The sequence below is a fragment of the Scyliorhinus torazame genome, chromosome 6 (assembly GCF_047496885.1).
Source record: "Scyliorhinus torazame isolate Kashiwa2021f chromosome 6, sScyTor2.1, whole genome shotgun sequence".
Classification (NCBI taxonomy): domain Eukaryota; kingdom Metazoa; phylum Chordata; class Chondrichthyes; order Carcharhiniformes; family Scyliorhinidae; genus Scyliorhinus; species Scyliorhinus torazame.
In genome coordinates, this window is record NC_092712.1 from 77,165,897 (window position 1) to 77,186,497 (window position 20,601).

General features: G+C 46.8%; 1 protein-coding gene across 2 annotated transcripts in view; it reads left to right on the forward strand.

Annotated features, from left to right (window-relative positions):
* LOC140424849 (kinesin-1 heavy chain) overlaps positions 1–20,601 on the forward strand; it is a 176,284-nt gene that overhangs the window by 83,264 nt on the left and 72,419 nt on the right. For both annotated transcript variants that reach the window (XM_072508347.1, XM_072508346.1), the window contains exons 3-5: positions 6,855–6,928; positions 7,383–7,487; positions 7,936–7,984. In XM_072508347.1, the coding sequence (XP_072364448.1) occupies positions 6,855–6,928; positions 7,383–7,487; positions 7,936–7,984 (228 nt within the window). The remainder of the gene's footprint in view (positions 1–6,854; positions 6,929–7,382; positions 7,488–7,935; positions 7,985–20,601) is intronic.

Sequence of the window (20,601 nt, forward strand, 5' to 3'; positions counted from 1 at the left end):
GCCCCCTGGTCATTGATCCCTCCACCAAGGGGAGAAGTTTCTTCCTGTATACTCTATCTATGCCCTCATAATTTTAGGCTTACATTAACACTGCTATGAAGTTACTGTGAAAATCCCCTAGTCGCCATACTCCGGCGCCTGTTCGGGTACACTAAGAAATCAGAATGTCCAATTCACCTAACAAGCACTTTTGGGACTTGTGGGAGGAAACCGTAGCACCCGGAGGAAACCCATGCAGACACTGAGAGAATGTGCAAACTCCTCACAGACGGTGACCCAAGCCGGGAAGCGCAAACGGGTCCCTGGCGCTGTGAAGCAATAGTGCTAACCACTGTGCTACCATTATACATCTCAATCATGCCCCCCCCCCTCAGTCTCCTCTGCTCTGTGGAAGAAAGCCCCAGTCTAGAGGGGGATGTAAAAGGGGAGGCGGAGTTGCGCTACTTGTTCAGGAGAGTATCACAGCTATACAGCGAGAGGACACCTCAGAGGGCAGTGAGGCTATATGGGTAGAGATCAGGAATAAGAAGGGTGCAGTCACAATGTTGGGGGTATACTACAGGCCTCCCAACAGCCAGCGGGAGATAGAGGAGCAGATAGGTAAACAGATTTTGGAAAAGAGTAAAAACAACAGGGTTGTGGTGATGGGAGACTTCAACTTCCCCAATATTGACTGGGACTCACTTAGTGCCAGGGGCTTAGACGGGGCAGAGTTTGTAAGGAGCATCCAGGAGGGCTTCTTAAAACAATATGTAAACAGTCCAACTAGGGAAGAGGCGGTACTGGACCTGGTATTGGGGAATGAGCCCGGCCAGGTGGTAGATGTTTCAGTAGGGGAGCATTTCGGTAACAGTGACCACAATTCAGTAAGTTTTAAAGTACTGGTGGACAAGGATAAGAGTGGTCCGAGGATGAATGTGCTAAATTGGGGGAAGGCTAATTATAACAATATTAGGCGGGAACTGAAGAACATAGATTGGGGGCGGATGTTTGAGGGCAAATCAACATCTGACATGTGGGAGGCTTTCAAGTGTCAGTTGATAGGAATACAGGACAGGCATGTTCCTGTGAGGAAGAAAGATAAATACGGCAATTTTCGGGAACCTTGGATGACGAATGATATTGTAGGCCTCGTCAAAAAGAAAAAGGAGGCATTTGTTAGGGCTAAAAGGCTGGGAACAGACGAAGCCTGTGTGGCATATAAGGAAAGTAGGAAGGAACTTAAGCAGGGAGTCAGGAGGGCTAGAAGGGGTCATGAAAAGTCATTGGCAAATAGGGTTAAGGAAAATCCCAAGGCTTTTTACACTTACATAAAAAGCAAGAGGGTAGCCAGGGAAAGGGTTGGCCCACTGAAGGATAGGCAAGGGAATCTATGTGTGGAGCCAGAGGAAATGGGCGAGGTACTAAATGAATACTTTGCATCAGTATTCACCAAAGAGAAGGAATTGGTAGATGTTGAGTCTGGAGAAGGGGGTGTAGATAGCCTGGGTCACATTGTGATCCAAAAAGACGAGGTGTTGGGTGTCTTAAAAAATATTAAGGTAGATAAGTCCCCAGGGCCGGATGGGATCTACCCCAGAATACTGAAGGAGGCTGGAGAGGAAATTGCTGAGGCCTTGACAGAAATCTTTGGATCCTCGCTGTCTTCAGGGGATGTCCCGGAGGACTGGAGAATAGCCAATGTTGTTCCTCTGTTTAAGAAGGGTGGCAGGGATAATCCCGGGAACTACAGGCCGGTGAGCCTTACTTCAGTGGTAGGGAAATTACTGGAGAGAATTCTTCGAGACAGGATCTACTCCCATTTGGAAGCAAATGGACGTATTAGTGAGAGGCAGCACGGTTTTGTGAAGGGGAGGTCGTGTCTCACTAACTTGATAGAGTTTTTCGAGGAGGTCACTAAGATGATTGATGCAGGTAGGGCAGTAGATGTTGTCTATATGGGCTTCAGTAAGGCCTTTGACAAGGTCCCTCATTTTAGACTAGTACAAAAGGTGAAGTCACACGGGATCAGGGGTGAACTGGCAAGGTGGATACAGAACTGGCTAGGCCATAGAAGGCAGAGGGTAGCAATGGAGGGATGCTTTTCTAATTGGAGGGCTGTGACCAGTGGTGTTCCACAGGGATCAGTGCTGGGACCTTTGCTCTTTGTAGTATATATAAATGATTTGGAGGAAAATGTAACTGGTCTGATTAGTAAGTTTGCAGACGACACAAAGGTTGGTGGAATTGCGGATAGCGATGAGGACTGTCTGAGGATACAGCAGGATTTAGATTGTCTGGAGACTTGGGCGGAGAGATGGCAGATGGAGTTTAACCTGGACAAATGTGAGGTAATGCATTTTGGAAGGGCTAATGCAGGTAGGGAATATACAGTGAATGGTAGAACCCTCAAGAGTATTGAAAGTCAAAGAGATCTAGGAGTACAGGTCCACAGATCACTGAAAGGGGCTACACAGGTGGAGAAGGTAGTCAAGAAGGCATACGGCATGCTTGCCTTCATTGGCCGGGGCATTGAGTATAAGAATTGGCAAGTCATGTTGCAGCTGTATAGAACCTTAGTTAGGCCACACTTGGAGTATAGTGTTCAATTCTGGTCGCCACACTACCAGAAGGATGTGGAGGCTTTAGAGAGGGTGCAGAAGAGATTTACCAGAATGTTGCCTGGTATGGAGGGCATAAGCTATGAGGAGCGATTGAATAAACTCGGTTTGTTCTCACTGGAACGAAGGAGGTTGAGGGGCGACCTGATAGAGGTATACAAAATTATGAGTGGCATAGACAGAGTGGATAGTCAGAGGCTTTTCCCCAGGGTAGAGGGGTCAATTACTAGGGGGCATAGGTTTAAGGTGAGAGGGGCAAAGTTTAGAGTAGATGTACGAGGCAAGTTTTTTACGCAGAGGGTAGTGGGTGCCTGGAACTCACTACCGGAGGAGGTAGTGGAGGCAGGGACGATAGGGACATTTAAGGGGCATCTTGACAAATATATGAATAGGATGGGGATAGAAGGATACGGACCCAGGAAGTGTAGAAGATTGTAGTTTAGTCGGGCAGTATGGTCGGCACGGGCTTGGAGGGCCGAAGGGCCTGTTCCTGTGCTGTACATTTCTTTGTTCTTTGTTCTTTGTTGTCTATCGAATCTTCATAACTAAAATTCTCCAGCCCAGGCACCATCCTGGTAAATCGCTCTGCATCCTTTCCAGTACACCCGTCCTATAATGTGGAATCCAGAACTGCTGTGGCCTAACCAGCATTGTGTACGGTTCTGGCATAACCTTCACTGAAGAGGATACATGAAATCTCCTAGAATTAGAGATCTGAGGAATTGAAGGAAATTAGTATTAGTAAGAAGGTTCTATAGAAGAAATTAATGGGACTGGAAGTTGCTAAATCACTGGGACCTGGAGTGTTGAAAGCGAAAGCTGTGGAGATGGTGGATGCATTGGTGATCATCCAAAATTCTTTGATTCTGGAATAGCTCTAGCAGATTGGAAGGTAGCAAATATCGGCCAGTATTCAAGAAGGGAGGGAAAGAGAAAACGGGGAATTACAGATCTGTTAGCATTACATCAGTAGTGGGGAAAATGCTAAATAGACACTTGGATGATGATAATGATCTTGGGCATAGTCAACATGGATTTATCAATGAGAAATGAAGGGGGCAGCATGGGGCGCAGAGGGTTAGCCCTGCTGCCTCACGGCGCTGAGGTCCCAGGTTCAATCCCGACTCTGGATCACTGTCCGTGTGGAGTTTGCACATTCTCCCGTGTTTGCATGGGTTTCGCCCCCACAACCCAAAGATGTGCAGGCTAGGTGGATTGGCCATGCTAAATTGCCCTTTAATTGGAAAAAATGAATTGGGTACTCTAAACTTATTTTTTTTTAAATGAATGAGAAATGATATTTGATTAAACTGGTTTGTTTGAGGATGTTACTAACATTAAGTAAATGTAGTATACTTTGGGTTTTAGAAGACTTTTGATAAAGCCCCACGGGTAGTTGGTTAGCACAGTTAAAGCGCTGGTTGGTTAGCACAGTTAAAGCACATGGGATAGGAGATATATACTGTGTCATGTGAGAGTACCCTTTAAGAAATTAGTGTTTAAGAAATGCACCTTTAAGAAATGGAGCTGCTCATGTTACTGGAGAGATGTCAAGAGTGAGAGTGGAGCTGAGAGCCACTTCTGCTTTTTAGTTTCAGTTTGAGAAAGAGCTTGGGTGTGTCTGTTTTTCAGTGAGCTGAATCTGAAGTTAAAAGTGAACTGCACTGTTTGTTTTAAAAAGGTTAACTTGAGTTCATGGAATAAACATTGTTTTGTTTTAAAAAACCACTGGTCCAGTTTCTGTTGTACCATACCTGTAGAGTGAGCCGTGTGCTCCCCATACCACAATCTATTAAAAGTTGTGGGTCAGGTGAACTCCATGATACACTTTGGGATTCTCTAAACCCTGACCCATTAGCTAACAGGCAGAAAGGAGTGGGAATAAATGGGTCATTCACTCTGGCAGGCTGTGACTAGTGGGATATCTTAAGAATTAATACTTGGGCCACAGCTGTTCACAATCTATATCAAGAATTTTGATGTGGGGACCAAATGTAATATTTCCAAGTTCGTGGGTGTCACAAAGCTAGGTGGGAATGTATTGTGAGGAAGATGCAAAGTTGCTTCAAGAGGATTTGGGGTGAGTGGGCAAGAAGATGGCAGGTGGAATATAATGTGAGGTTATCCACTTTGGTAGGAGGAATGGATGTGCAGAATATTTCTTAATGCTAAGTGGTTAGGAAGTGTAGATGTACAAATGGACCTGGTTGTCCTCATCAATAAGTCACTGAAAGCTAACATGCAGGTTTAGCAAGCAATTACAAAGGCTAATTGGGAGGGCGGCACAGTGGCCCAATGGTTAGCACTGCTGCCTCACCGCGCCAAAGACCCGGGTTCCATCCCGGCCCTGGATCACTGTCCATGTGGAGTTTGCACATCCTCCCCATGTCTGCATGGGTCTCACCCCCACAACCCAAATGATGTGCAGAGTAGGTGACTTGGCCACGCTAAATTGCCCCTTAATTGGAAAAAAATAATTGGGTACTCACAATTAGCTTTTATTTTTTAAAGTTTTTTTTCTTCATCGCAAGAATATTTGAGTACAGGAGTAACAAAGTCTTTCTTCAGTTGTACCTTCATTCAACTGCACCTGGAGTACTGTGTTTGCAATGAAGGCTCCCCCCAAAAAAAAAAACCAAAGTTGGGGGAGTCCAGAACCAGGGACTATAATTTCAAAAAGGGGCAACCATTTGGAACCAAGATGAATTTTTGGAATATTCTATCCAGAGGGCTGTGTAAGCTGGGTCATTTGAGAATGTTTAAAGCAGAGTTTGACAGATTTTATTTGCTATTTTCCAATCTGATAACCTTCCCTGAATCTAGGGAATTCTGGAAAATGCAAACCAAACGGATCACCTATTCACCTATCTCCCTAGCTGCTGCTTTTAAGACCCTAGTATGAAGTCCACCAGGACCCAGGGACTTGTCAGTCCACAGATGCATCAATTTGCTGATTGTAATTTTCCTGTTTTCATGATTTTTACCTATTTCTATCCTCTTTAGTGTAGACTAATGAAAAATAATGAAGAATACTGCCTATCCTGAGGACACCAGCCCAAGCTCCACCTGGGGCTCTATCTCTCCTTTAGCAATGCCTCTTCCGGTGCCACTGAATACCTCCGTGCCACCCTTGGGGGTCTTCAAAAAACCTCAGCTTCCTCCCGTTCCACTCTCTCCCTATGTGCCCAAATTAAAATACGTTGTCTCCTCCCACAACATGGAGGCCGTGATCTCCCCTGTATTATTCAACTCTTCATAATTTCGAATGGCCGCCCTCACGCTCTCTCGGACTCTCTCTTGTCCACCAGCAATCGCACATCCAGCCTTCACTGCAGCCGCACCATCTGCAGATCCACCCAGTGCAGTGAGTGGTCAGAAACCACGACCGCCATATACTCTGAATCAACCACCCCCACCAGCAGTGCCTTATCCAGTGCAAAGAAATCTATCCAGGAGTACACCTTGTGCACGTATGATAGTATGAAAATTCCTTCCCCCTCAACCTCCGAAACCGCCATGGGTCCGCCCCATTGCAGACATCAGATCCTCTTTTTTGACCTGCCTGTGCTTTTGTAGTTCTATCGGGATGAAATCCATCACCTCCCCGTTGAAGACCGGGACAGTGTGGTGGCTCTGCTGGGTCCCCATGTTCAGATTCGTGTTGCCATGCGGATCCTTTCTCTCTCTCTCTCCTTGTGCCCCCCGTGCAACCTATTCATTCACTGGCGTCCCAAATCAGGGTGAGTTGTTTGGGTGGGGGGGGGGGGGGGGCGTCGATTAGTTTGGTTTTTATACAGGTTTGGTGCCCGTTTCTCGGGTCAAAAAATTCCAAAAATGAGTTACCAGGCAGTTGCCATCTTTTTGAGCGACCGCTCAGCTAATGGCTGCCCCAAGGAGTGATATGTCATATTTTAATGTCTGCAGCAATGTGCCTCAATAGTTCCTTGGAATGTACAACTAGCACATCAGTTGTCCTCTAATCAAGCTTGAAATGCTATATTGAATACATTGAGGTTGGGAGAGACATTCTTGTCATCTCAGGAAATAGAGAGATATGGGAAGTGACTAGAAAAGAGGAGTTGAACCCCAAGGTCAGTCATATATTGAATAGCAGAGCAGGTTTGATGGGGCATATGGTTTTCTCCTATTTCTTGTTGTGTTCTTATGTGCTGAAGAAGTACTTGCAACAGATTGGCATGGAGATTTGTTGTGGTCAGTTTGTGCTCACTTTGTTATTTTTTGTTCTCCTTCTAGATGTACTTGATGGATACAATGGTACAATATTTGCATATGGACAGACGTCCTCTGGTAAAACTCACACTATGGAAGTAAGTGTTTTCCCCCCTCATCTGCGATCACCAAAAGGAGTCTGCTTGGTATTCATCCATTATTTATCTGTGCCTGCCAATTCCCAATTTATTTGTAATAGCAACAGTTTTTTGTTGCTTTTGAACAAATTGAATGCTGATGGCATGGGCACTGGGCTTGGGCTTCTGAAATCTATTTCCAAAGATCTAAAAAGAGCTCCACCTACTTGGGTTTTTACCCCTAGAGTTGTCTATAAGTGTTGAAACGTTTTGCTTTACGACAGTGATTCAGGACAAGTTGCTGCAGATTTATTTGCAGAGCATTAGAAATACTGGGCTGTAAAAACTGAGCTTTTCCTCCCTCCTATACTGAAATTAACTGTTGCATTCTGAATCAATAAGTTAACTTGTTTGGTATAAGGGACTGTATGTCTGTTTGTCATTTATAATATCATAATTTTATTTCTACTTACAGGGAACACTTCATGATCTTGATTGTATGGGAATAATTCCCAGGATAGCCCAAGATATTTTTAATTACATTTACTCCATGGATGAAAATTTGGAATTCCACATCAAGGTAAAACTGCCTTTTGAAGCAAATTTAGTGGATGTGGCTGTCACTGGCAAGGCTGCTATTCAAATAGTGCTTATCCTTAGTTGACCTTGAAGGTCATGTTGCGTCTTTTTCTTAAACCACTGTGTAGTGCTTTGATACACTTGAGTAACTTGCTTAGATCACTTTGGAGAGTAGTTGAGTTATGTATTGGCCAGCCCATATAAGAACGGAAGGGTTCCATCCCTGAAGGGCAATAGTGAACCAGTTGCATTTTTGTATCCATTGGCAACAATGATCACCTTTTACTGGTTTTGCTTGCAGACATTTTTTAAAATTCTCAAAATTGCTTTGGGATTTGTTTGCATTTGCTGGAATATTAGACTAGTAATATAACTATTAAAGAATTTCTGAGACCATCTCTTATTTGTTCTTTGAGATTAACTGCTGTCATTTAACTTGTATCTTCCAGGTTTCATATTTTGAAATTTACATGGACAAGATTAGGGATCTTTTAGATGGTAAGAGTTTTCTGATATAAGTAGTGTTTATGATGATGACTTAGTTGGTAATTGAGCTATCATATCACTCACTGGGGATTTCCTTTTGTACATGAATTATACATTTGGAAGTGGCGTTGCCAAATAAAATTCAGTTGTAGTCTTGGGCAGAGTTGCAGAAGTTGTGTAGCTATAGCTTTGTAGATTTAAAGATAATGGCCAATATTCTTTAAATATTTTATATTTTTTTAAAAAAGTTCACTTCTAAGGTGCATCGTGAAATTCCAACTGCATGATTGAGTTAAATCATGCTTTCTGTTACTTTTATTTTTCTGAGATTGGTGCTTGACCAAATGCAATTGTGCTACCCTGTCACAATTTCTTTGCTATGTGGTCAGAATAGTGTATACTTTATTCCTGAAGAACTTTCTGTAATCATTGATGTGAGGCTTTATACTGTCACTCCACATCATTCCAACTTTCTTCAGAACTGGGTCATCTGCCAACAATTCTTCTTAGAGACTTATTATTTTTGCCATTGGAAACATTTTACATTTCTGTACACAACTAAAGATTGCTGCCACACAAAATAATTGCTTTACTGTAGGAAAGAAACTGTTTATGGAAATTGAAATATCATGATGTTAGACCACACCCCCAAGTTTTGGTAATCTGTCGGGGACCAATAAAGGTATTGTTTAAAGTAGGTAAAGTCTGAGATTCAAATAAGAGAATAAAGCCACAAGTTTTGAACAAACAAAAATGAACTTTACTATACAAGGTCAAAAAGACAAAATAATTTACATTATTTATCTTGTACTCTAACATTCAGGGTTAATATGAGGTACATTGAATTAACAGACAAACTGGTCAAACACACCACTTTGCACAAATGTCAAATGCAACCAAAACCAAATCTGCGGATTTCTCAACAACCCACCCAGATGTCAGTAACAAGTCAACCAATTTCTCTGAAATTTCGTCTTTCTGACAAGGAGGTATATCTATCTTTACCTTCTTGACGATCTAACCTGCAAAATTTTCTGCACAACCTGCTTCAACTTGGACTGCATCAACAATGGGCCACATCGCAGGGTTTTCATCTTGTCTCCTGAGATTCCATTCCCCTGGATTCCTACGTATATACTCGACCACCAGCTTGCAAACGAACCTTCAGCTCATTGGCCTTGCTGAGCAGAATACAACTGCTCCAAAGGAGTGCCTTTGTCTGCAGCACAAAGTCAACAACCTGCAGTTGCCTTCTTAATGTATAGTCTGCTCTTTGCAGCCCTTTTCTGTTTGGAGCCTGTTTTTCTTCTCTTCGCTCTCTTTAACTGAACTAGGACCATTTCTCACTCCTGTCCCCTCTGGGACTCTCTTGGGCCCCATCCGCTGCCTGGGAGATTTGTTCTCAATGGTGCTCCCAGTCACATCTGGGTTTATGCGGCAAGCTTTCTTCAGACCTGTGCACTGGGCCTAAAGAACACAAAATAAAATTCAAAACTGTGCATGTACAGCCCGCTCCTGGTCTGTGCATGCGCAAAAGCTTGAGATACATCGGCAGTTGAGGTTCCTGACCTCCGCTCTCAACAAAGTATGGTTTTCATAATAGTTGTAGATACTGGCATTAGTCATCTCTCCCTGTTCTACTTTTCTGCTTGTGTTTCCTTTTAATTTTTCCTCATACTATCACCACAGGCTGAGTGGCAGTTTTTTATGACTGGAGAGTTGCCCCCACTGCTCAGTGAGTTATCTACTTATCTAGACACTATCACTGATTGGTGTGGGTAAGCTCAATCTGCATTATTCTGAGTTGGTTCCTTGCAAATGAAGGTGGACGTTACCAATACTCATTGAGAGTGAAACCACTATGTAATATATATTTCACTCTTGCTCAGTTATATAGGCTTGGTGTACATTATTTTAAGAAACATTTCACTGGCATTTATTGAATGCTATCCTGGCTCACTTTGGTCTTAATAGTCTGCCCAGTATCATTTAATTTTTAAATTATGGTATTGATGCAGAAAGTGTTAAATATTGAATAATTTATAACATTGTGCAGGTATTTTTGTATTGTATAAAAGCAATAGTTGATACCCAATAATCTCTTGCCTTCTGTTCCTATCTCTTTTTCTAGAAAAACTAGTCTTTGGATGTTGGCTGACAGTGTAATTAAAAACCTAAAAATTTATTTTATAATGATTCGTTATTTAGAAAGTTTAGTCTACCCATCGGAGAATGCCCAAAACTTAATTTCCTGCGCAGAGTCCTGTATCTTATAGATAACCGATTGTGGACTTCTGGGTGCGGCGATGACCAGCTGAGTCGCACGTTTCGGCAGCTCCCGGTGAAACGGACTTTTGGGCTCTTGATAGGAGCCCCAACGGCAATTTTGACGGCTAAAAACACTGTGCGGTAAACCAGAATGGAATCCCCCCTGGATACGGATGAAAAAAGGAGGAGAAAGTGGCCGGATTGCAGTGGATCCTTTAGAACAGCGGCAAGGAAGGCAAGCAAAAACCAAGATGGCGTCGGAAGGTGGCAGTTTAACATGGGGCCCTGAACAACAAGAGTTCTTGAAATGCTGTGTGGAAGAGCTCAAAAAGGAAATGAAGAAAGAGCTGTTGGCCCCGATACTACAGGCGATCGAAGGGCTAAAGGAGGAACAAAAGACCCAGGAGCGGGAGCTTCGGGTCGTGAAGGCAAAGGCAGCCGAGAATGAGGACGACATACAGGGCCTGGTGGTGAAGACGGAGACGCATAAGGCACATCAGAAACGATGTGTGGAAAGGTTGGAGGCACTGGAGAACAACGCAAGGAGGAACAACCTGAGGATTCTTGGTCTTCCTGAAGGTGCGGAGGGAGCGGACGTCGGGGCATATGTGAGCACGATGCTGCACTCGTTAATGGGAGCGGAGGCCCCGGCGGGTCCGTTGGAGGTGGAGGGAGCATACCGAGTGATGGCGCGAGGACCGAGAACAGGAGAAATTCCCAGAGCCATAGTGGTGAGATTCCTCCGTTTTAAGGATAGAGAAATGGTCCTTAGATGGGCAAAGAAAACTCGGAGCAGTAAATGGGAGAACGCGGTGATCCGCGTTTATCAAGACTGGAGTGCGGAGGTGGCGAGAAGGAGGGCGAGCTTTAATCGGGCCAAGGCGGTGCTTCATAAAAAGAAGATAAAATTTGGAATGCTGCAACCGGCAAGACTGTGGGTCACATATCGAGGGAGGCACCACTACTTTGAGACGGCGGATGAAGCGTGGACTTTTATTGTGGAAGAAAAACTGGAATGAGCGGGTTATTAAAAAGAACGTTTGAACAAAGTGGTGGGGCGAATGTGGGGGGCGAAGAGGGGGGTTAAAAAGGGGGAAAGTGGAGTTTTATGTACTAATCCTGCGATGTGGTAACTTTTCTCTCTTCCACAGGTGGTGAAGGGGGGAGGAGGGGAGGTGGAGGAGATGGGGCGTTGGCCATTGGGGCGGGGCCAAGGGAGAAGCGCGGGCTTGGTTCCCGCGCTATGATAATCATGGCAGGAATAGAGAAGCAGGAAGGAGGGGGCGTCACACGGTGCGAGCCGAGGTCGGCCAGAGTTTGCTGACTTCTGGGAGCAACATGGGGGGAGTAATTATGCTAGCGGGGGATCTAGTGGGGGTGGGGGGGGGGGGGGGAATTACTGGGTTGCTGCTGCTGGGGAGAGGGGGGAGCTGGTATGGGAGAGGATGGGCGGGGGGGCACCGCCTGGGGGAGATACAGCTGCGTGGGAACCGCGTGAAGAGCTGGAAAAAGGGGATGGCTAATCGACAGGGGGGGGGGGGGGGGGTAGGAAGCCCCCCAACCCGGCTGATCACGTGGAACGTGAGAGGGCTGAACGGGCCGATAAAGAGGGCACGGGTACTCGCACACCTTAAGAAACTTAAGGCAGATGTGGTTATGTTACAGGAAACGCACCTGAAACTGATAGACCAGGTTAGGCTACGCAAAGGATGGGTGGGGCAGGTGTTCCATTCGGGGCTAGATGCGAAAAACAGGGGGGTGGCTATATTAGTGGGGAAGCGGGTAATGTTCGAGGCAAAGACTATAGTGGCGGATAACGGGGGCAGATACGTGACGGTGAGTGGCAAACTACAGGGGGAGACGGTGGTTTTGGTAAACGTATATGCCCCGAACTGGGATGATGCCAATTTTATGAGGCGGATGCTAGGACGCATTCCGGACCTAGAGATGGGAAAGCTGATAATGGGGGGAGATTTTAATACGGTGTTGGAACCAGGGCTGGATAGGTCGAAGTCCAGGACTGGAAGGAGGCCGGCAGCAGCCAAGGTACTTAAAGATTTTATGGAGCAGATGGGAGGTGTAGACCCGTGGAGATTTAGCAGACCTAGGAGTAAGGAGTTCTCGTTTTTCTCCTATGTCCATAAAGTCTACTCTCGAATAGACTTTTTTGTGTGGGAAGGGCGTTGATCCCGAAGGTGAGGGGAACGGAGTATACGGCTGTAGCCATTTCGGATCACGTTCCACACTGGGTAGACTTGGAGATAGGGGAGGAAACAGGAGGGCGCCCACCCTGGAGAATGGACCTGGGACTAATAACAAAGAACAAAGAAATGTACAGCACAGGAACAGGCCCTTCGGCCCTCCAAGCCCGTGCCGACCATACTGCCCTACTAAACTACAATCTTCTACACTTCCTGGGTCCGTATCCTTCTATTCCCATCCTATTCATATATTTGTCAAGATGCCCCTTAAATGTCCCTATCGTCCCTGCTTCCACTACCTCCTCCGGTAGTGAGTTCCAGGCACCCACTACCCTCTGCGTAAAAAAACTTGCCTCGTACATCTACTCTAAACCTTGCCCCTCTCACCTTAAACCTATGCCCCCGAGTAATTGACCCCTCTACCCTGGGGAAAAGCCTCTGACTATCCACTCTGTCTGTGCCCCTCATAATTTTGTATACCTCTATCAGGTCGCCCCTCAACCTCCTTCGTTCCAGTGAGAACAAACCGAGTTTATTCAATCGCTCCTCATAGCTTATGCCCTCCAAACCAGGCAACATTCTGGTAAATCTCTTCTGCACCCTCTCTAAAGCCTCCACATCCTTCTGGTAGTGTGGCGACCAGAATTGAACACTATACTCCAAGTGTGGCCTAACTAAGGTTCCATACAGCTGCAACATGACTTGCCAATTTTTATACTCAATGCCCCGGCCAATGAAGGCAAGCATGCCGTATGCCTTCTTGACTACCTTCTCCACCTGTGTTGCCCCTTTCAATGACCTGTGGACCTGTACTCCTAGATCTCTTTGACTTTCAATACTCTTGAGGGTTCTACCATTCACTGTATATTCCCTACCTGCATTAGCCCTTCCAAAATGGATTACCTCACATTTGTCCGGATTAAACTCCATCTGCCATCTCTCCGCCCAAGTCTCCAGACAATCTAAATCCTGCTGTATCCTCAGACAGTCCTCATCGCTATCCGCAATTCCACCAACCTTTGTGTCGTCTGCAAACTTACTAATCAGACCAGTTACATTTTCCTCCAAATCATTTATATATACTACAAAGAGCAAAGGTCCCAGCACTGATCCCTGTGGAACACCACTGGTCACAGCCCTCCAATTAGAAAAGCATCCCTCCATTGCTACCCTCTGCCTTCTATGGCCTAGCCAGTTCTGTATCCACCTTGCCAGTTCACCCCTGATCCCGTGTGACTTCACCTTTTGTACTAGTCTACCATGAGGGACCTTGTCAAAGGCCTTACTGAAGTCCATATAGACAACATCTACTGCCCTACCTGCATCAATCATCTTAGTGACCTCCTCGAAAAACTCTATCAAGTTAGTGAGACACGACCTCCCCTTCACAAAACCGTGCTGCCTCTCACTAATACGTCCATTTGCTTCCAAATGGGAGTAGATCCTGTCTCGAAGAATTCTCTCCAGTAATTTCCCTACCACTGAAGTAAGGCTCACCGGCTTGCAGTTCCCGGGATTATCCTTGCTACCCTTCTTAAACAGAGGAACAACATTGGCTATTCTCCAGTCCTCCGGGACATCCCCTGAAGACAGCGAGGATCCAAAGATTTCTGTCAAGGCCTCAGCAATTTCCTCTCCAGCCTCCTTCAGTATTCTGGGGTAGATCCCATCAGGCCCTGGGGACTTATCTACCTTAATATTTTTTAAGACACCCAACACCTCGTCTTTTTGGATCACAATGTGACCCAGGCTATCTACACCCCCTTCTCCAGACTCAACATCTACCAATTCCTTCTCTTTGGTGAATACTGATGCAAAGTATTCATTTAGTACCTCGCCCATTTCCTCTGGCTCCACACATAGATTCCCTTGCCTATCCTTCAGTGGGCCAACCCTTTCCCTGGCTACCCTCTTGCTTTTTATGTACGTGTAAAAAGCCTTGGGATTTTCCTTAACCCTATTTGCCAATGACTTTTCATGACCCCTTCTAGCCCTCCTGACTCCTTGCTTAAGTTCCTTCCTACTTTCCTTATATGCCACACAGGCTTCGTCTGTTCCCAGCCTTTTAGCCCTGACAAATGCCTCCTTTTTCTTTTTGACGAGGCCTACAATATCACTCGTCATCCAAGGTTCCCGAAAATTGCCGTATTTATCTTTCTTCCTCACAGGAACATGCCTGTCCTGTATTCCTTTCAACTGACACTTGAAAGCCTCCCACATGTCAGATGTTGATTTGCCCTCAAACATCCGCCCCCAATCTATGTTCTTCAGTTCCCGCCTAATATTGTTATAATTAGCCTTCCCCCAATTTAGCACATTCATCCTCGGACCACTCTTATCCTTGTCCACCAGTACTTTAAAACTTACTGAATTGTGGTCACTGTTACCGAAATGCTCCCCTACTGAAACATCTACCACCTGGCCGGGCTCATTCCCCAATACCAGGTCCAGTACCGCCCCTTCCCTAGTTGGACTGTTTACATATTGTTTTAAGAAGCCCTCCTGGATGCTCCTTACAAACTCCGCCCCGTCTAAGCCCCTGGCACTAAGTGAGTCCCAGTCAATATTGGGGAAGTTGAAGTCTCCCATCACCACAACCCTGTTGTTTTTACTCTTTTCCAAAATCTGTCTACCTATCTGCTCCTCTATCTCCCGCTGGCTGTTGGGAGGCCTGTAGTATACCCCCAACATTGTGACTGCACCCTTCTTATTCCTGATCTCTACCCATATAGCCTCACTGCCCTCTGAGGTGTCCTCTCGCAGTATAGCTGTGATATTCTCCCGAACAAGTAGCGCAACTCCGCCTCCCTTTTTACATCCCCCTCTATCCCGCCTGAAACATCTAAATCCTGGAACGTTTAGCTGCCAATCCTGCCCTTCCCTCAACCAGGTCTCTGTAATGGCAACAACATCATAGTTCCAAGTAGTAATCCAAGCTCTAAGTTCATCTGCCTTACCCGTAATGCTCCTTGCATTAAAACATATGCACTTCAGGCCACCAGACCCGCTGTGTTCAGCAACTTCTCCCCGTCTGCTCTGCCTCAGAGCCACACTGTCCCTATTCCCTAGTTCTCCCTCAATGCTCTCACCTTCTGACCTATTGCTCCCGTGCCCACCCCCCTGCCATACTAGTTTAAACCCTCCCGTGTGACACTAGCAAACCTCGCGGCCAGGATATTTATGCCTCTCCGGTTTAGATGCAACCCGTCCATCTTATACAGGTCACACCTGCCCCGGAAGAGCTCCCAGTGGTCCAGATAACGGAAACCCACCCTCCTACACCAGCTGTTTAGCCACGTGTTTGTCTGCTCTATCTTCCTATTTCTAGCCTCACTGGCACGTGGCACAGGGAGTAATCCCGAGATTACAACCCTCGAGGTCCTGTCTTTTAACTTTCTGCCTAGCTCCCTGAACTCCTGCTGCAGGACCTCATGCCCCTTCCTGCCTATGTCGTTAGTACCAATATGTACAACGACCTCTGCCTGTTTGCCCTCCCCCTTCAGGATTCCCTCTACCCGTTCGGAGACATCCTGGACCCTGGCACCAGGGAGGCAACATACCATCCTGGAGTCTCTTTCACGTCCACAGAAGCGCCTATCTGTGCCCCTGACTATAGAGTCCCCTATTACTATTACTCTTCTGCGCTTTGACCCTCCCTTCTGAACATCAGAGCCAGCCGTGGTGCCACTTCTCTGGCTGCTGCTGTTTTCCCCTGATGGGCTATCCCCCCCGACAGTATCCAAAGGGGTATATCTGTTCGAGAGGGGGACAACCACAGGGGATTCCTGCACTGACTGCCTGCCCTTTCTGGTGGTCACCCATTTCTCTGCCTGCACCTTGGGTGTAACCACATTTACATAACTGCGATCTATGACGCTTTCCGCCACGTGCATGCTCCTAAGTGCATCCAATTGCTGCTCCAACCGAACCATGCGGTCTGTGAGGAGCTGCAGTTGGGTGCACTTTCTGCAGATGAAGCCATCCGGGACGCTGGAAGCCTCCCGGATCTGCCACATCTCACAGTCAGAGCACAGCACCCCTCTAACTGACATTGCATCAATTAATTAAAATTAAAATTTGTCTTTTTTTTTTTAAAATACTTTTTTTTTAAATTGCAAAGTTACTGTCAACTATCTGTTTCCTAGCACTAGATTTCTAATAGAAATGCGATAGCTAACTATAATACTCTCCGATCTCTGGCTTAGATATCCTCTAAATTATAATTAAGTTATTATGTTTAATTAGTTCCCAAATACTCAAATTTTTTTTTAATTTAGGTTAGAATCCCAACCAGCCACTCAGGTCACAGCTTTTCTGTGATGTCACTTCAGTTTCCCCCCGACACACACAATTTGAAAAAAGGTATAAAAGTAAAAATCACTTACTTACCTTCTGAGTGTCTGAGATGTTCTCAGGTTCTCTCGCTGACAGAGACTGCTCCTCCACCTCCGATCCTTGACCTGCACAATGCTAATAATATAATATGGCACTTACCTTACACCAATGGGTCTTATTATTAGGTTAGAGGAGGAGGGCGCGTGGGAGACACTACACGTGTAGTGTCTCGGGTTTCCTCTCCACCAGAATTTATTGGTTGGTTGGGGGGGGGGGGGGGGCTTGCCAGAGGTCGAACTTCCGGTTCCCGCCTTATATAAAAACAAATAAAACAGAAAAGAAGAACAGACACGGGACCAGGCAAGGCTTTTTAAATTCACTACTCACCTCCCAGAAGGCCCCTGCGTACCGCTGCTGCCGAAATCCAAAGGGCTGCTCCTGTAAAGGTAAGGCTTTTTAAACTCACTACTCACCTCCCAGTAGGCCCCTGCGCACCGCTGCCGCCAAAATCCAAAGGGCTGCTCCTGTAAAGCTAAGAGCTTTTAAACTCACTACTCACCTCCCAGAAGGCCCCTGCGCAGGGGCTAATGGCAGATGAGGGTGTGTGTCTAAGGGTGAGGGGGTGCATTGAAAAGTACTTGGAACTCAATGATAATGGGGAGGTCCAGGTGGGAGTGGTCTGGGAGGCGCTGAAGGCGGTGGTTAGAGGGGAGCTGATATCAATAAGGGCACATAAAGGGAAGCAGGAGAGTAAGGAACGGGAGCGGTTGCTGCAAGAACTTTTGAGGGTGGACAGACAATATGCGGAAGCACCGGAGGAGGGACTGTACAGGGAAAGGCAAAGGCTACATGTAGAATTTGACTTGCTGACTACGGGCACTGCAGAGGCACAATGGAGGAAGGCACAGGGTGTACAGTACGAATATGGGGAGAAGGCGAGCAGGTTGCTGGCACACCAATTGAGGAAAAGGGGAGCAGTGAGGGAAATAGGGAGAGTGAGGGATGAGGAAGGAGAGATGGAGCGGGGAGCGGAGAGAGTGAATGGAGTGTTCAAGACATTTTATAAAAAATTATATGAAGCTCAACCCCCGGATGGGAGGGAGAGAATGATGGGCTTTTTGGATCGGCTGGAATTTCTCAAGGTGGAAGAGCAGGAAAGGGTGGGACTGGGAGCACAGATCAAGGTAGAAGAAGTGGTGAAAGGAATTAGGAGCATGCAGGCGGGAAAGGCCCCGGGACCGGATGGATTCCCAGTCGAATTCTATAGAAAATATGTGGACTTGCTCGCCCCGGTATTGACGAGGACCTTTAATGAGGCAAAGGAAAGGGGACAACTGCCCCCGACTATGTCTGAAGCAACGATATCGCTTCTCTTAAAGAAGGAAAAGGATCCGCTACAATGCGGGTCCTATAGACCTATTTCCCTCCTAAATGTAGATGCCAAGATCCTGGCCAAGGTAATGGCAATGAGAATAGAGGAATGTGTCCCGGGGGTGGTCCACGAGGACCAAACTGGGTTTGTGAAGGGGAGACAGCTGAACACTAATATACGGAGGCTGTTAGGGGTAATGATGATGCCCCCACCAGAGGGGGAAACGGAGATAGTAGTGGCAATGGATGCCGAGAAAGCATTTGATAGAGTGGAGTGGGATTATTTGTGGGAGGTGTTGAGGAGATTTGGTTTTGGAGAGGGGTATGTTAGATGGGTGCAGCTGTTGTATAGGGCCCCGATGGCGAGCGAGGTCACGAATGGACGGGGATCTGCATATTTTCGGCTCCATAGAGGGACAAGGCAGGGATGCCCTCTGTCCCCATTATTGTTTGCACTGGCGATTGAGCCCCTGGCGATAGCGTTGAGGGGTTCCAAGAAGTGGAGGGGAGTACTTGGAGGAGGAGAAGAACACCGGGTATCTTTGTATGCGGACGATTTGTTCCTATATGTGGCAGACCCGGCGGAGCGGATGCCAGAAATAATGCGGATACTTGGGGAGTTTGGGGATTTTTCAGGGTATAAATTGAACTTGGGGAAAAGTGAGTTCTTTGTGGTGCATCCAGGGGAGCAGAGTAGAGAAATAGAGGACCTACCGTTGAGGAAGGTGACAAGGGACTTTCGTTACCTGGGGATCCAGATAGCCAAGAATTGGGGCACATTGCATAGGTTAAATTTAACGCGGTTGGTGGAACAAATGGAGGAGGATTCAAGAGATGGGATATGGTATCCCTGTCACTGGCAGGGAGGGTGCAGGCGGTTAAGATGTTGGTCCTCCCGAGATTCCTCTTTGTGTTTCAGTGCCTCCCGGTGGTGATCACGAAGGCTTTTTTAAAAAGGATTGAAAAGAGCATCATGGGTTTTGTGTGGGCCGGGAAGACCCCGAGAGTGAGGAAGGGATTCTTACAGCGTAGCAGGGATAGGGGGGGGCTGGCACTACTGAGCCTAAGTGAGTATTATTGGGCCGCTAATATTTCAATGGTGAGTAAGTGGATGGGAGAGGAGGAGGAGGGAGCGGCGTGGAAGAGATTAGAGAGGGCGTCCTGTAGGGGGACTAGTCTACAGGCTATGGTGACAGCCCCATTGCCGTTCTCACCGAGGAACTACACCACAAGCCCGGTGGTGGTGGCTACACTGAAGATTTGGGGACAGTGGAGATGGCATAGGGGAAAGACTGGAGCCTTGCGGGGGGGGGGGGGGGTCCCTGTTAAGAAACAACCATAGGTTTGCCCCGGGGGGAATGGATGGGGGATATGGAATGTGGCAAAGAGCAGGAATAACGCAACTGAAAGATCTGTTTGTGGATGGGAAGTTCTCGAGTCTGGGAGCGCTGACCGAGAAATATGGGTTGCCCCAAGGGAATGCATTCAGGTATATGCAACTGAGGGCTTTTGCGAGGCAACAGGTGAGGGAATTCCCGCAGCTCCCGACGAATGAGGTGCAGGACAGAGTGATCTCAAAGACATGGGTGGGGGATGGTAAGGTGTCAGATATATATAGGGAAATGAGGGACGAAGGGGAGACTATGGTAGATGAACTAAAAGGGAAATGGGAAGAAGAGCTGGGGGAGGAGATCGAGGAGGGGCTGTGGGCAGATGCCCTAAGCAGGGTAAACTCGTCGTCCTCGTGTGCCAGGCAAAGCCTGATTCAGTTTAAGGTATTACACAGGGCGCATATGACTGGAGCACGGCTCAGTAAATTTTTTGGGGTGGAGGATAGGTGTGCGAGGTGCTCAAGAAGCCCAGCGAATCATACCCATATGTTTTGGTCATGCCCGGCACTACAGCGGTTTTGGAGGGGGGTGAAAAAGGTGCTTTCAAAAGTAGTGGGGGTCCGGATCGAACCAAGCTGGGGGTTGGCTATATTTGGGGTTGCACAAGAGCCGGGAGTGTAGGAGGCGAGAGAGGCCGATGTTTTGGCCTTTGCGTCCCTAGTAGCCCGGCGCAGGATATTGCTAATGTGGAAAGAAGCCAAGCCCCCGGGGGTGGAGACCTGGATAAATGACATGGCAGGGTTTATAAAGCTAGAGCGGATTAAGTTCGTTCTAAGGAGGTCGGCTCAAGGGTTCACCAGGCGGTGGCAACCGTTCGTCGAATACCTCGCAGAAAGATAGATGGAATGGAAAAAGAAGGCAGCAGCAGCAGCCCAGGATCGGGGGAGGGGGGGGGAGAGGAACCAGAAGGACTCTCAGGGTTGTTAATATATACTGTATAATATGTATAGGTCGTTGCTACAGATAATTATATATTGGACTGTTAAATTATATTTTTGGAGAGTGTTACTTGTGATAAGGCAGTTGCCAATTAGGGTTAGTTTTCATTTTTGTTATTTATTAT